General features: G+C 39.4%; 1 protein-coding gene across 19 annotated transcripts in view; it reads left to right on the top strand.

The window, feature by feature from the left end:
- Window positions 1-13,888, top strand: part of PTPRK (protein tyrosine phosphatase, receptor type K) — a 388,760-nt gene extending 374,872 nt beyond the window's left edge. For all 19 annotated transcript variants that reach the window (XM_017739562.1, XM_017739558.1, XM_017739564.1 and 16 more), the window contains 7 exons: window positions 2,050-2,199; window positions 2,767-2,940; window positions 5,540-5,671; window positions 5,894-6,019; window positions 7,974-8,137; window positions 9,401-9,536; window positions 11,914-13,888. In XM_017739562.1, the coding sequence (XP_017595051.1) occupies window positions 2,050-2,199; window positions 2,767-2,940; window positions 5,540-5,671; window positions 5,894-6,019; window positions 7,974-8,137; window positions 9,401-9,536; window positions 11,914-11,967 (936 nt within the window). In that variant the 3' untranslated portion in view covers window positions 11,968-13,888. The remainder of the gene's footprint in view (window positions 1-2,049; window positions 2,200-2,766; window positions 2,941-5,539; window positions 5,672-5,893; window positions 6,020-7,973; window positions 8,138-9,400; window positions 9,537-11,913) is intronic.
- Window positions 13,889-14,636: the final 748 nt, after the last annotated feature.

The raw sequence follows: 14,636 nt of genomic DNA, 5'->3' as shown, positions 1-14,636 counted from the left end.
CAACTCTTGCAGTCTTCACAGAAACAAGTGCCCGCCTAACTTGGTAACAAAAGGAAAGAAAGGAGGATCTTTTCAGGGAAGACCTTCTATTAGGCCTGTCTGGGATGTCTCTCCCCAGCTCTGGTATCAGCAATCCCAGGATCCCGAAGGTGGAATTTCAGCAGGCTGCCACTTGACTTAGACAATCTCCAATCACTTTATCTATAAATTGACTGGTGAACTTTATTGTTGCGTTGCTTGGTTTGGTTCAAGCCGTAGCCTTCTCAGAAAGCGCTGAGAGGCTGCTTAGGACAGAGAGGCAGTTCTGCTCTCCCGTAGTCCTTCCAGACGGCCCCATGCTCCTGCTCTGGCCAGCTGTCGGCCCTGCAATACGGTGACAGTAAAGGAGGCAGAAGGGTCTCTCGTGGCGGCCTCAGAGGAACTTTTATTGTTACGTGTTGACCAGCGGGTTCCCAGAGGCAGAAAGACATGTGGTTCGAGAGCCGGGAGGGCTTTCTCAGATTGCAGGGGCGGTACATGGGCGGGGTTGGGGTACAGGAACCAATAGGGAGGGCCCAAGGGAGTGGCCAGGGCTAGGGGCAGGGGAAGGGGGGGAAACCATGTGAAATAAGAAAAGAAGTGGGTAAATAGTGCGCCACACTTTATGTCCATTTTACACTCTTTTCAACTCTGTTTTTGTTTGTTTTATTAACCTTGCTGCCAAGCTTTTTCCATTTTTTACTCTTTTGGTCTTTCAACATGCCTTCAGCAGCTTTACAATAAAACTCCTTAGGAATTAAGTTCTAACAGCTCTCATTCTGCCACCAGAGTACCACTGAGCTTCCAAAGAAACACAGGTTATTGGTTTATATTGGCATATTACCTGAGGTGGTTCACCACTTCTCTCTGCTGCCCTCCGTAGGGACATCTACCTGTGACCACATGGAAATCTCTGCAGTTGGCAGCCAAACATATCAGTGTAATTTGGTGCAGTTTTTATTCCATGCTGCAACACGTGGCAGTTGAACGATAGATGTTCCTGGTCAACTACGCCTGCCACAGGGCCATTAATCTTTGGGAAGTGCATGGGGTGCATTGTTTCGGTGTGACTGCTTTAACCATCCCAGTTTAATCTGCACTTGCATGTGAATTGTTCCTTTCTCTCCCTTTTGCCTCTTACCCCTCACCTTCTCTCAGAGGTTCACATACAGCAAAATAAAGCTGTCATTGCAGCAAGTTCTTGTGATGGTTATATAGTCCACAGAGATGCCAATAGCTCCATAGTTGTGTGGGTAAGGCACACAGGCTGTAGAGCCAGAAGATGACCGTGGTCCCCAGACATGTGCTGGTTTTACAGGCACAGGTTAAAGTTTGTGCTCTTAAGAACCTCATTGGTATTCATAATAGCTACGTGAGGCTGGCACAGTTCTAGACATGGTTTACATCTATTATTCTTGGGGTGAGTAAATATAATGGGCATTTTGTGTAAAAATTGACAGGAGGCCGAACTGAAATAGTAATGCAGTTATCTAGGACTCAGTCTATGTCAAGGCAAGTTGAGAAAAAATGGGAAGAAATGGTTCTTCCGCTGGAAGAACACTGGAATTTATTACTGGCCTAGAGCCAACTATGAGGCAACTGATGCACTAGCTTGCACATGCATAAGGAGAATGCAGCATGCCAAATACTGGCTAATCATTACTAGTGCTTGAGGCAATTTACACTTTCTGCTAACATCAGAAGGTTGAAAGCTATTTAAAAAAAAATTGGTAAAGCCAACAAGTCTTTGGCATATGTGCAGAAACCCACAAGCACTGCAAGAAAACTGAAAATCTCCTGTTACTATCCCTGTTCTGTTGTTTTACTGAATTTAAATTGCTCCTGAAGAAAACATCTGTGTGCACTACACCCCTATAAGAACAAGACTGTATTAAAGCATTATTTAGTGTATTGATGGACAGTACTTTGAATGAGTTTAAGAGTGTGCAGTAGGCCTGTTTATCCTAAAAGAAAGAAAGATCTGTTGGTTTTAAATGGCTAAATTTTTTGTTTCTTTTCCTACTTTGATAGGAGCAGTACATCTTTATTCACGATGCCATTCTAGAAGCTTGCCTGTGTGGAGAAACTGCTATTCCTGTCTGCGAATTCAAAGCTGCTTATTTTGATATGATTAGAATAGACTCTCAGACAAACTCTTCACATCTCAAAGATGAGTTTCAGGTATTCACAGTTCCTACTAACTCTTGATGTGACAACAATTTTTTGCCTCTAGATAGATTTAAATTCTTTTAAGGAGAAGGTTTTTCATATCACTTTTATAGCACTTGGTCCCTAACTTTTTTGTCTACAAAATAAAGCACCCATGTTTATGTGCTTTGCAAAGTTGTTTTAAATACAGAATATCCTCCTTTTAATAAAATTGCAGTAAATATCTGTCTGAAATAAAAACCAGTGAGTAAGAGGCAGAGAGAGTTTTGTCTTGCATTTGCACAGCGAAGGCATAGCTTTTTAGGGCTCCAAAGGACGCTCTTTGTTTTATTCCTTTCAGAAGGGATGGTGTCAGGCGGAATGTGTTCAGTGGTACACAGAGTGCCTTTAATACCTGCAGCTTAACCCCCTTGCAAAGCCCCATCATGTCCAACAAACAGATAGGAGCTTGTATTTGCTAATGTCTTCTTGCTAATGCCTCATGTTTTCTCATATTGCAATATCTTACAGTAAAACTTGGGGAATCTCGAGTCCAAGTGTGAGCCCAGCGTGCTAAACCAAACGTCCTCTTCCCCTTAGACCCTGAATTCTGTGACCCCTCGCCTGCAGGCGGAGGACTGCAGCATCGCCTGCTTGCCAAGGAACCACGACAAGAACCGCTTCATGGATATGCTGCCACCTGACAGATGTCTGCCTTTCTTAATTACTATTGATGGGGAGAGCAGCAACTACATCAATGCTGCTCTTATGGACGTAAGAGACTACCTTCTTTGTCTGCATAGCGTGCCATGGAAAGCTCTGTAATGTGAGAGAGAGCACTTGCTGGTTTAAGAAAGGGTAATTCTTTGTTACTGCAGTGCCCAGTAAAACAGTCCTAATGAAGAAGGGTGAGGGGGAAAGGGTAAGAAACCCCACCAGCTTGTATTTTTTGTTCAGGAGGTTTGTTATCTTTAGTCTTTGGCATCCTTGTGGGACCCACTGGAAATCTCACCTTTTTAACAGCATTATATAAAGCTCTAGTCTCCAGACCTCCAAATCTCAAATCTCAGCAGGATCTCAAAAATCTGCTGTTTGTTAGGAAGTTAATGTTATCTCTCTGAGCATGAGGTTACTATCACTATTTCATAAAAAAATCTTTCTATATTGAGGCATGAGCAACAGAGGAAGAGAAAAATTGTTTTCTTGGCATGTTTGGGTATAGAGTATAGGGCTGGGGGTTTTGTTGTTCATATTTTGAGTTGCAGCTCTTTAAAGTTGAAGTCTGAGTGACAGAAGTACTGTCAGGGGAAAAGGTGAATTAATGGGAAAAATGGAGTTGAACGTGCTTATACGTGCCTGATCGATAAAGCAGTTCACATGCTGCCAGGTACCTGCCTGTGCCTCCATTAGCATTTCTAAAGTTAGTCCCCTAAAGGCACTTCTACAGTAAATAAGTGGCCTGATTTCCAGGAGCATCTCCCCTTCCTCAAAAATGAAGTGCTGTCAGAAACTGCCATGTCAAGGAGAGATGCTGAGATAAAATGGCAAATAGCAGCAGAAATCATCAACACTGATTAGTATAGTCATCCTTGAGTTCTGCCTGAGCTAGTGCAGAAAACAAACTGATAGCAAAATGCAGTCCCTAATCTCATGACTACCTTATTGTGTCAAAAAAATAGAGGAGTAGCATGTGTAAGACCAATGTATTAGGGTGTCACAGAAGCTGAACAGATGAATTAGAGCAGTGAACAGAATTCTGGTAGCAAAAATTGTTTAGAATTGCAGTTAAAATTGCATTAAGCACCTGGATAAAATGGATGTGCTATGAACCAACCAACAGACCTTCATAGAGGAGTGTGGTTTGGTGTCAGAGGAAGACAGCACAGGCTGTGGGGGGCAGGAGGACTCTGAGTGTGCAACAGCATGTGGCAGGTAGGGGCATGAACCAAGCAATGTATTAATGGATCAGTAATCAGAAAGTTAGAAAAGGCAGAAGTGGTAGTAATAAAAGGAAAAAAAGCAGCAGAAAAGAAAAGGTAATATTATATTGCAGTGAAGGCATATAACAAGATTATAAGTAAAGAGTTAAAATTTTGAGTAATGCAAGCTTTTTTTTTTCTTGCATTTTGCCTTCTGGTTGTTTCTTTTAAGACTGATTTATTCAGAGAAGATGAACTCCTGGACAAGAAAAAGGGACTTTCAATAACAAAGCAGAAAGAGAAACTTACCCCTTATCTTTCTCTTATCTTGAGAAACATTAGAAATTATGGGGAAGTGAGGTAGGAAAACACCAGCTAGGACATGTTTTATTTCTTAAAAGTACAGGGGAAGAATCAAAATTGGTTGGCCCTGTGCTGTCCATGGGCAGATCTAGGAAGTAGGACATGGATTGCCAGTACCTCAACATCCTTCCTGCATTAGAAAAGGTAACAAAAATCTAGATTAAAAGTGTCAGCAACCTCCTTAATCTCTTGTCAAACAAGTACTGATGCTAAAGACATTAACAACAAGTTGTTGGAAGGTATGTCAATATATTGCACATGAAGATCCCTTAGATCAATTTTCAAATAACTAAGCTTCCATAGCAAAAGTGGTTTATCTACCCTACCAGGTCTTTCGCCGAGGTTAATTTAGTCTTCCATGGATGGTTACAAATTGCCTGCAAAAAACTTCTGTTCTATCCTCTTCTGCTTGCTGCTTGTAATACATCTGCCCCTCAGCTGTTAGTTGCATCTCAGTCACTGTGCAAGGCTGGAAATCCCTGTTGGCAGCTGTGTGTAACACAGCATATAGAAAATGGAACCTGCAGTTATGGCAGGAAGTAGTATTTTGCTGTTTAACTTATGCTTTCTGCTGGAAATGGGCCCAGTGATCCTGAAAGTCAGTTCTGTGGGTGTCCCTGTGGCTGTGCACTGTGAAATAGAGTTTGGGATTGAGTTTAGTCCCTGGTTTGGTCACAGAGTTCATGTACAACCTGCTGTGGATAGGGTGATCTTCTGAGACCTCTGCACCCCTCTCTGCATCATGGGGTGAAGGTTTCCTACTTGGCTCCTGGACACAGTGCCTAGAGCAGAGTTGCCTGATCCTCAGCTCAACAAGGCCACGTAGAACATCTTCAGTGCCCGGAGCATATCTGAGTGTAAATACAGGGCTTGTTCTGTAACCAACCACAAGGCAGAGTAACCTCTGAGCAGAGTAACCTCTTTGTTCTTATTGGAGATGATAATATATTTTTAACTTCGACATCTTCGGTGAAATATGAAGTAATTGATGTCACAGCTTTGTTCTATTTTTATGTTTTTTTCTGTTGCAGTGTTTCAGTAGAAATTAAGTACTTACTTCCCATTACTAATAAAATTGTTTGCCTTTACAGAGCTACAGGCAGCCAGCAGCTTTTATTGTCACACAACACCCTTTACCAAACACTGTGAAAGATTTCTGGAGATTAGTGTATGACTATGGCTGTACTTCTCTTGTGATGCTAAATGAAGTCGACTTAGCACAGGTTAGTTTGGAGCTCAAGTTTTCCATGTACCATCGCATGCTTTAATCCCTCTGGATTTACTACATGATGAAAATGTAGAGCAGTGCAGTGACTACAATTATTCTCTGCTTTACAGCAACTAACCAACACTTAGTAAAGGTTAGGTGAGATGTCTGCAGTGGAATAAGGCAATACTCAAGTAGTAAGTTACCATTTAATGATGCCTGTTTTGCTCTGGCACAGGGCTGCCCACAATACTGGCCTGAGGAAGGGATACTGCGGTACGGCCCCATCCAAGTGGAATGCATGTCGTGTTCAATGGACTGTGACGTCATAAACCGAATTTTCAGGATATGCAATTTAACAAGAGTAAGTGTTATTCTAACAATATGTGACAGAAAAATGTGTCACTTTTAATGCTCTCTAGGCTTTTGTGCTTTTTAATTTTGAATTATAGTAAAATACTAATGTTCATAAGACATTACCCAGGAAGGAGTCAGCCAAGCATCAATATCTAATACTAATTTCTAGTACTTTCCTACATCTACAGTCCTTTCCTACAGTACTTTTCTACACTAAGCAGACAGAGCTTTAAGGTGAAGGGACATTGTTCTGAGGCATTCTCACTGATGAGTGAGAAGCATTCTGTACTCTGTTTGTTTGGTGTACAGTAAAAGAAATATCCCTGTAATTAACATGTACTGACAGATATTTAGTTCATAGCTTTGGTAAGAGGTTTTCTGTGGTGAATCAGGAACAGGAACACTGAGGCTGATTGTACAACCAGCACCTTCTCAGCCTAAAATGTGAAAACCACAACATGAAAGGCAGATTGCGGCACCCTGCAAAGCAGGGTGTGAAAAAACTCTGAAAGTTCCTCTGCCTCTAAAGGGTTCTGCCACCACTGTGCCTCGACCTACATTTATCTTTTTCTCAACTTCAGTAGCAGTGCCAGTCTTGCATTCTTGTCAGCTCTTTGATACCTTGCACCATCTTGTCTTTTTGCTGTCCCATAGTGTTTCACACTCTTGCAGCACCTTCTCAAACCCTACTCTCCACACAGTGTTTCCTCTTTAGCTCACCTCTATGAATTGCTTATTTAAGTTGCCTGCCACAAATGCTTGTGACACTGTTCTATATACAATTAACCAGCAATCCTTATTTTACTTACCACAACTGTTTTTTCTCTTCCATCCAGTACTGAACTTATCACCAGCTGCTAGTGTATCTTGAGTATATGTTTAACTCTCATTTATCTTGAAAGACAACTGTGGGGAAAATTGATTACTGTGTACACTAAGATTTTTCTTGTATTTTATTTTATTTTATTTTATTTTTGTTTTATTTTGTCACATTTTCATTTTTCTGAGGGCAAATATCAGTTTTCATGTGGCCAGTATGTTGCTCAAATTTTTATTTTGCTTATATTCAGAATTGCAAAAAGCATTTTCAGCTCTTCTTGAAAACTACAGGAAACTAAAGTGTGGGCACACTGGCAAATATTACACCATAGTGCTTTTTTCTTGTATTTTGAACTTCCTCTTTTTTTTTTTTTTTTCCATTTCTTCTTTTTTTTATGATGCTTTGCTTTTCTTCTCCTCTACTTGCTTCTGTCTCCCATGCCCTTTTGCTCATAAATCTTGCTTTTAAAAATCTCTCTGCTCTGTTCTTCCTTTTCTAAAATCCACATTCCTACTCGTCATCTTCAGCTTCAAGAAACTAGATAGACTATTTATTCTTCCTCTTATTGAGGCCTTTCTTGTGACAGTCTAATTCTGTTCAAAGATCTCCCTGTGTCACATCTACCACATGCGAGGCTCAGAGACTGGCAGCAAGGCTGTCATGACAGTCTGGCACAAAGGGAAGATTTCAAGGACAGTAGTCATGTTTGTGCACCAATATTACTTGTTGTTCATTTATAATGGGGTTAGTTCATGCATAGGAGCCAAAGGTTTCTCTCTTTATTTCTGAGGGTCTAAGGATTTAATAGTGATATTGTAAATTGATTATTGGTGTTAAGCAACCTTGGCACATAGAATCTATGGAATCTAGGGAATTTGTTGATTTAAAATTCAGGATAGGTTATATTTGTGATTGATAAACTGTAGTGTTGTCTTCAGTATAGTTCCCTTTTTTACCTCTTCTGTCATCTTCCTTTAGCTGAAGTGGTAGAAATTACTGGAAGCCCTACCATGCAATGTATACTATGTTAGAATCTGTACATAATATAAACACCTAGGTTTCATGTTAGTTTTATATTTTGTTTTTCTAAACCAAGATGTAAAGGTGCCATTTTGACCTAAAGCTCTTGGATTTCCCTCAGCCACAAGAAGGCTATCTGATGGTCCAGCAATTCCAGTATTTGGGATGGGCTTCTCACAGAGATGTACCAGCTTCCAAGAGATCCTTCTTGAAGTTAATTCTTCAAGTTGAAAAATGGCAAGAGGAATGTGAAGAAGGGGAGGGCCGGACCATCATCCATTGCCTGTGAGTAACTTGGAGAAAGTCAATTGCTGCTCTTCAAATAAATTCTTAAAAATTAATTCTTAGTTTAAATTTGAGCAGTATTCTTATGGATACCTTCTTTTGCACATGTGCCTGCTACTTTTCTAATATATAAAAAGAAAGAAGTACCACTGCCTACCACTCTAGGTTGGTTTTTTGTCAACTTTTGGATTTTTCTGTGTCAGGTCAAGGAATGAATATTTTGGGGGTGGTACTATAATGATACTGTGTATATTGTCATCTTCTGTACATAATAGCATGTTTTTCAGGTGCAAGAGTTGTACAGATCTGTTTCTTCTGCCTGGTTTCAGTAAGGAAGTCTTTTATACTGAGTGCCAAATAGGGGTTTCTTGTGTCTCTTTTGGATAGTGTGCTACATTTTTCCCCAAAAGGAAGGCCTACAGTATTTTGATAGATTTAAACTATGGATAGATGAAATCAGAAAAAAAAGCTCTATTACACTACATGATACTAAAACTATTGTTGGTAAATGACCACTGGCTGCTTACCTGATACTGAAATGGGAGCTGGTTTGGGAGTTTTGAAAAGACAGCATCTTTTTCTTCCTAAGCAGAGAATAATCAATCTGTCTCCTACCTTATTTAAATAAAACATTTAAAACCTAGGAACTGAAATATGTGTATCTCCTTACTCTGCAAAAAAGTCTTCTGTTTAAAAGTTCAGAATTAACTAGTGACCCGTGTCTCCCTGCACCACCTCAAACTTAATAAGAAGAAATACCTACATTAATTTCTTTGAAATTAAGATTAAAATAGTTCAGAAGTGTCCCCAAAGGTCAACAAGTTATTAAATCAGTGATGCCTTAACATATCTGGTTGAATAATCCTCATATCATAGGTGAATTTCAGTGAGTGTCTTTCCAGAACTAAGTGCAAAATGTACTTGGCATTGAACTTGTTTTTATTATTTCTAATGTTCTACTTGCCATTGAACTTGGGTATTTTTTTTTTTTAATTTCTGATGCATATGTAATTTAGACTTCTAGCATGGTTGGGCAGCATGATGGGCTTTAAGGGCAGAATTCAAAAGCAGTAATTGAGAGGAAGGTCAGAAAAAGCAAATGTCTTATACCAAACCCACTGGAGCTGCAAAGAAATTGCTAAAGTCTGGTGTCCCTCTGGGACTCAGGAATCACTTGTGCTTACAGAGTGAAAGAACAGAAGTGTGTTTTGGATGCTCTCTTAGGCCACAGTGACATTTAACTCTCTCCTTTCCTTTCCACAGAAACGGCGGTGGCCGGAGCGGGATGTTCTGTGCCATTGGCATTGTGGTTGAGATGGTGAAAAGGCAGAATGTGGTGGACGTTTTCCATGCTGTGAAGACCTTGCGGAACAGTAAGCCCAACATGGTAGAAACTCCGGTAAGCCCCGCAGGGTTACTGCAAACAGCCAGGGAGACAGAGGCTGTCTCATTGTGTGAGCTGCGTTTTCAGTCCCGTGCCCAAAAACCAGTGCAAACCTACCTTGGGCCACAAGAAGAAAGGACAGATATTGAGTGTAAACGCAAGTCAGCATCATGAGAGGACAGGCTTAGCATTTTACATTACTTTTCTTGTAGTGGTTGCATGCTTTTCACAGAAAGCATTCTGAGTTAACAGAATGCACTTTAATTTCCCAAAATAACTCGGTCCGTTTGAAAGGAAGTTGCAGCAGGCTGTGCTCACACAGGTCGTCTTGAAATTGTACAGAGCAAGGTATTTCTCCTTGGTAGGAGCAAGTTGTGAAGTACAGATTTGTAGCTGGATATGTGAATATATTGCTCCTTAGTAACAACTGCTGCTTTGAAAGTTGCACTGAATAATGATAATCTTTTTTACTCAGATTTGTAGTACTCAAAATGATACCTCAGAACTTTAAAATTGAACACTTGGATCTAGTATGTTGCAAGTGAATATATAAAATCATTTAGGTTGGAAAAGATCCTTAAGATCATTGAGTCTGACAGTTCTATAATAAACGATAAACTAATATAAACAATATGAGCCTGAATTAGCAAAACTGCAAGACTAAATATCTGTATGTACATTGCCAGTACTCAACCTTGAATTTTCTGGTTAATCTTTATGCATGCAGTATGAGTGCCTGTCTATTCAAACATTTGCTTCAGTCACAAAACCCAAATATTAAGGACTGGAAGGTCCTTAAAAAAATTCTCCCACATGGTTGTTTTTCCTTTTTGTAGGTGAATGAAAGCAGGTTATGTAGTGTTTGAGAGTTCCTGCCATTTGAGTCTCACACTGCCAGCTGCCAGTGTCACTTTTCAGCCAGATGGCTGCCTACAGCATAAAAATCAGGGATGCCAATTGAAATTAAAAACATTTTGTAGTTTACGCATAGTGGAAATTGCTTCTGACCCTGTGAACTTGCATATTGTGCAAAATGGCTGTAGCTGCCTCTTCTCATATTCCCCTTTTTCCAGGTGCCAGTGTTTGCTTAATATCAAATAGCTTCTGTGGCATGATTCTCTTAATCATTGTGCATCACTTCTATCCCTTGCCACCACACAAACTAAGATGGCTAACATGTTAACAAATAGAACACCCTGTAGCAGCAGTGACACTGGGCTAGGTATTGCTGCTTTTGCTGCAAATGCTTTGCATTCTCCTGTGCCACAGACATCTGAGACACAACACATTGAATTGCTGCCTGGATTTCAGTACACTGCTGTCAAGAAAACAGGTCAGATCACATGGAAAATTATTTGTGTCTCTGTAAAGGGAGGCCAAGGTAGATTGTGTTTGTTTCTGATAAGTGCCCTGCAAACTTATATTGCATTTCAAAATAGTCCTGAATTCCAGTGCAGCTTTACACTGAAGTTGCTACATTTTTTTAGTTATGTATTTGTGTAGTGTGGATTTTTATTCAGAACAGTTGAACAGCAGAAGTTGTTGAGTCGTTAGTTAGAAAACAAAGCAGGGAAACCACTATACAGCACTGTCATGTGCCCTACATACAGCAACAGGATCAGATAACAGCAGTGAGCAGTGTAATAGAGCCTTTACGATATCCCCGCAATTTCCTGTTAATGCATCACACTATCTTCCTTTGCAAACAAAAATAAATCACAAAGGTAGATTTGTTTTTTTAAATCATAAGGACAATAGACATCAAATTAATTTCCTTGGCTTTATTTCTTCTTCCCCTCTCCTCTCTCCTTCCTCTTCCCCATCTCACAGTATCAGCTCAACAGCAGCATTGTTGAGGAGAAATAATAACCACAGTGAGGTTTTATGCTTTAACTTCTCTTTTAAATGTGCATCTGATATTTTGGATGCTACATCAACAGGACTGTACCAATGGGCTCTGGACCCCAAGCAGTTCCATGTCATGGCTCAGTATTCCCCATCCGTTCTCTGGCTGCCCAAGCAGCAGGTACCAGTTACTGCCCAATATCTGCTAACTCAAATAGAAGTTTGACAAACAGAGTCGAGATGCTTTCACTGCAAGAATGTTCTGACTGAGAGGAGAGCTTTTCACATTTGATAAAAGAGTTCAGAAGCTGAAAAGATCAGAGAAGCACATCATTGCTTTCCATGGTCAGGGTCCTTTTTCACTTCACTGGTTAGGGTGAGTTTTTAAATCAGGGCTGGTAATATACTTGTGTAATAGGGGGGAAAAGTAGAAAATCCAATCCTGTCTGGCTTACTAGTTAGCAAAGGATGTTCTTAGTTACAGATATTGCTGCTAAGATTTTAGATTTTAATGTACCTTCTGTTTCTGTACCTTCTCCCCTTAAAGGAGCAATATCGTTTCTGCTACGATGTTGCGCTGGAGTACCTGGAATCCTCTTAGTCGGAAGGGATGTGGCGAAGTTCACCAAATATATGAATCTCAGTAAGCTGTTTTGACAACAGTTCTTGATCCTGTGAAGAAAGATTTTAGGGGAAGAAGGGGGTGGGAGGGATTTTAAATTTTAAATGCAAAGTATTTTTCTTATGAAGTTGTGTATCTTAATAAAAGAACTCAATCTGTTTCTATGCTTGTATACAGTATCAACATTTAGTGCCACATAAATACTATTTAATGAAACCCAGAGTCAGAAGAGATTTGCGCAAATTAGACCTTCTCGTGTGTGTATATGCAGCCGTCTCTCAAATGCAGTAGAGCGACCATCTGTTGCATGTATCAATATTTCCTATATGGTATTAATTTTTTTCTTTTGATACATTGTTAAAGTACAATAACGGTGCAGATTGATAGTAAGGTTCATTCTTTATACGTTTCAAGTGTTGCATATATATATATTATGTATAGTAAAAGAAAAACTGGCTTATTTTGTTTTAATGTGCAATGATGGCTGGATCACATAAAGATCTTTATAAAGAAACTTAAATATAAGCCAAAGACTCAAGTGTAAATATGTCTATATGGAGAAAGCACATGTATTTATTGTTTACTTGCATTCCTTTTTTGATGGCTGAAAAAAAGAAGAACCATTTTTCTTGAAGAAAGCTTTTTTTGCTGAAATCAAGTGTAAACAATTTTTGTAGTTTATTTTTTGTATGTTTTAGTGTAAGTAGAAGACATACTTTTTATGCATAGACCAAGAAACATTGGTATAGTGGTTTTGTTGTGTACATGCTTGTGATTCAAATTCATGTAAACAACTTGATTATAGAAGGTCTTTAAGTACAGGACCAAAATCTAAACATTTTCCTGAAAGTGTATAGTTTTTCACAGTTGCATTAGTTAAGTACTGATCAAAAAACTATGTAAGGAAGTGCACACTTCAAAATGGCCCTGCCTGTGACTTGCACAATATTGGAAGAAATTTTTAAGATCCATTAAAATTGTACAGGAACTAATTGTTTAAAAAATATTGAAGCACAGATCAACAGAACTGTGACACAAATAGATGGGTCTGCATATGCCCTTCAGGGTAAAAAAGTATTTGTTTAGCAAATTGTAAAATTAAGCAATGTTAATTTGATGTCTATGAACATGTAAGCTTTGCTTCCAAGAAAGCAAAATTTTAATAAACCAATGCCAGATTCTGATTATTATAGTTGTGGTGTACAAAATATTACTTTGCTTTTGCTTAGCTTGCATCCATTTCTTCACAAAGTTTCCTCTATATTAACAGCTGAAATCATTCCAGTCTCTTCTTGGTCATTTTTAGAAATGACAGTAAAATGCTATGGTGCTTTTAAATATTCTGTAAAGTAAGAGTGAACTAAATTTTTATTTAAAGATTGGTTTATATTTTTTTCCTACTTTGATAGCCTCTCACTTACTGTCCTTGTTAAGGAGTCATTCTTGTCTGGAAGACCAATGTATTTGGATAAGGAAAATCTCAAAAGGAAATAGTATTATTTTTCACCCTGGTGTTTCAGGGAGTATGTCATAAGACTCCATGTGTCTCATGGAAGTGAGGGGACTGAAAACCTGACCCAGAGAGAGCACAAAAAGAGTGCGCAGTGGAAGAATAGAAGTGTTCCTAACCTTGGACACTTGAAGAGGGAAACGTTTCACTCCCTGAGGCAATGGAGTATGTCCTAAGTGTCTTCCTTCAGATACATGGAATTATCCATTCAACACTAGAAACAGCAGAGAAATGTTTAGCGAAACACTGCTTCTCAGATTTTTTTAGTGCCTCCATCTATACTGCAGAGCTCCACCTGTTTCAGATCTAAACCACTTATTTTTTTTTGTCACCACTGTTAATTTCTACTTATAAACAGCAAGATAAATAAATAAGGTTTGAAAATGTTCACCGGGTCTGGTTTCTTAATACTCAAATTGCCCTATTTTTTCTTCTGCCACACTGGAAAGTGGATTACAAGTTACGTGCTTTGTAACATTCTTAACTTTCCCTATGAGAAAATGGCATTCAACTAACTTTGGCAGTCAAAGTGCTGGGTCTGTTACCTAGAGCTGACTGTCTGGTCACCACATTTTGTGGAAACAACATGCCTGATGCATCCTGCCTGTTAGACATCTGTCTGGCACTAAATGATTTTGACTGTGGAAAAATCTTCCTCTGTTGTCTGTAAAGGATGTTGAGAAGATTAGAAGTCTAGATTAATTTTGTGACAGATGAGATGAGTAGCTCTTAGGATTGTGGAATTCAAAAGCCACATTGTTTACTGTCCAAAATGATATTTATGTTTTGGGTGGAGTTTTTCTCATGGACAGCTGCTGTGTTTGGGACAGTGGGGTCCCCATCAGAATTTCATAATCCTGGGTAAGATCTTTGAGTACAGCTTCCCCTGGACATTAAGCATGACTGGTGCAAGTGCCAGTATAAATGCTGGCACTGAAGCACACTGAGCCTGCAAAAGAGTCTTCCCTGGGAGCATCCCCCTTGGCTAGAAGATATAGCTGCCACTGGTTATTCTGCAGAGGGGAATTCCACCAGTGTTCAAGTACTCCGAGAGTCATGTAATTTCTGTAACTGTTGCTGACTGTGGTGATCTAAAGAGCTTTTGCCATACCTCGTGATTGAAAAATTTCTGGGAAAT

Source organism: Corvus brachyrhynchos, unplaced genomic scaffold (assembly GCF_000691975.1).
Source record: "Corvus brachyrhynchos isolate BGI_N302 unplaced genomic scaffold, ASM69197v1 scaffold14, whole genome shotgun sequence".
NCBI classification, from domain to species: domain Eukaryota; kingdom Metazoa; phylum Chordata; class Aves; order Passeriformes; family Corvidae; genus Corvus; species Corvus brachyrhynchos.
Note: the sequence above shows the minus strand (reverse complement) of the source record. Positions and strands in the feature narration are given on the sequence as shown.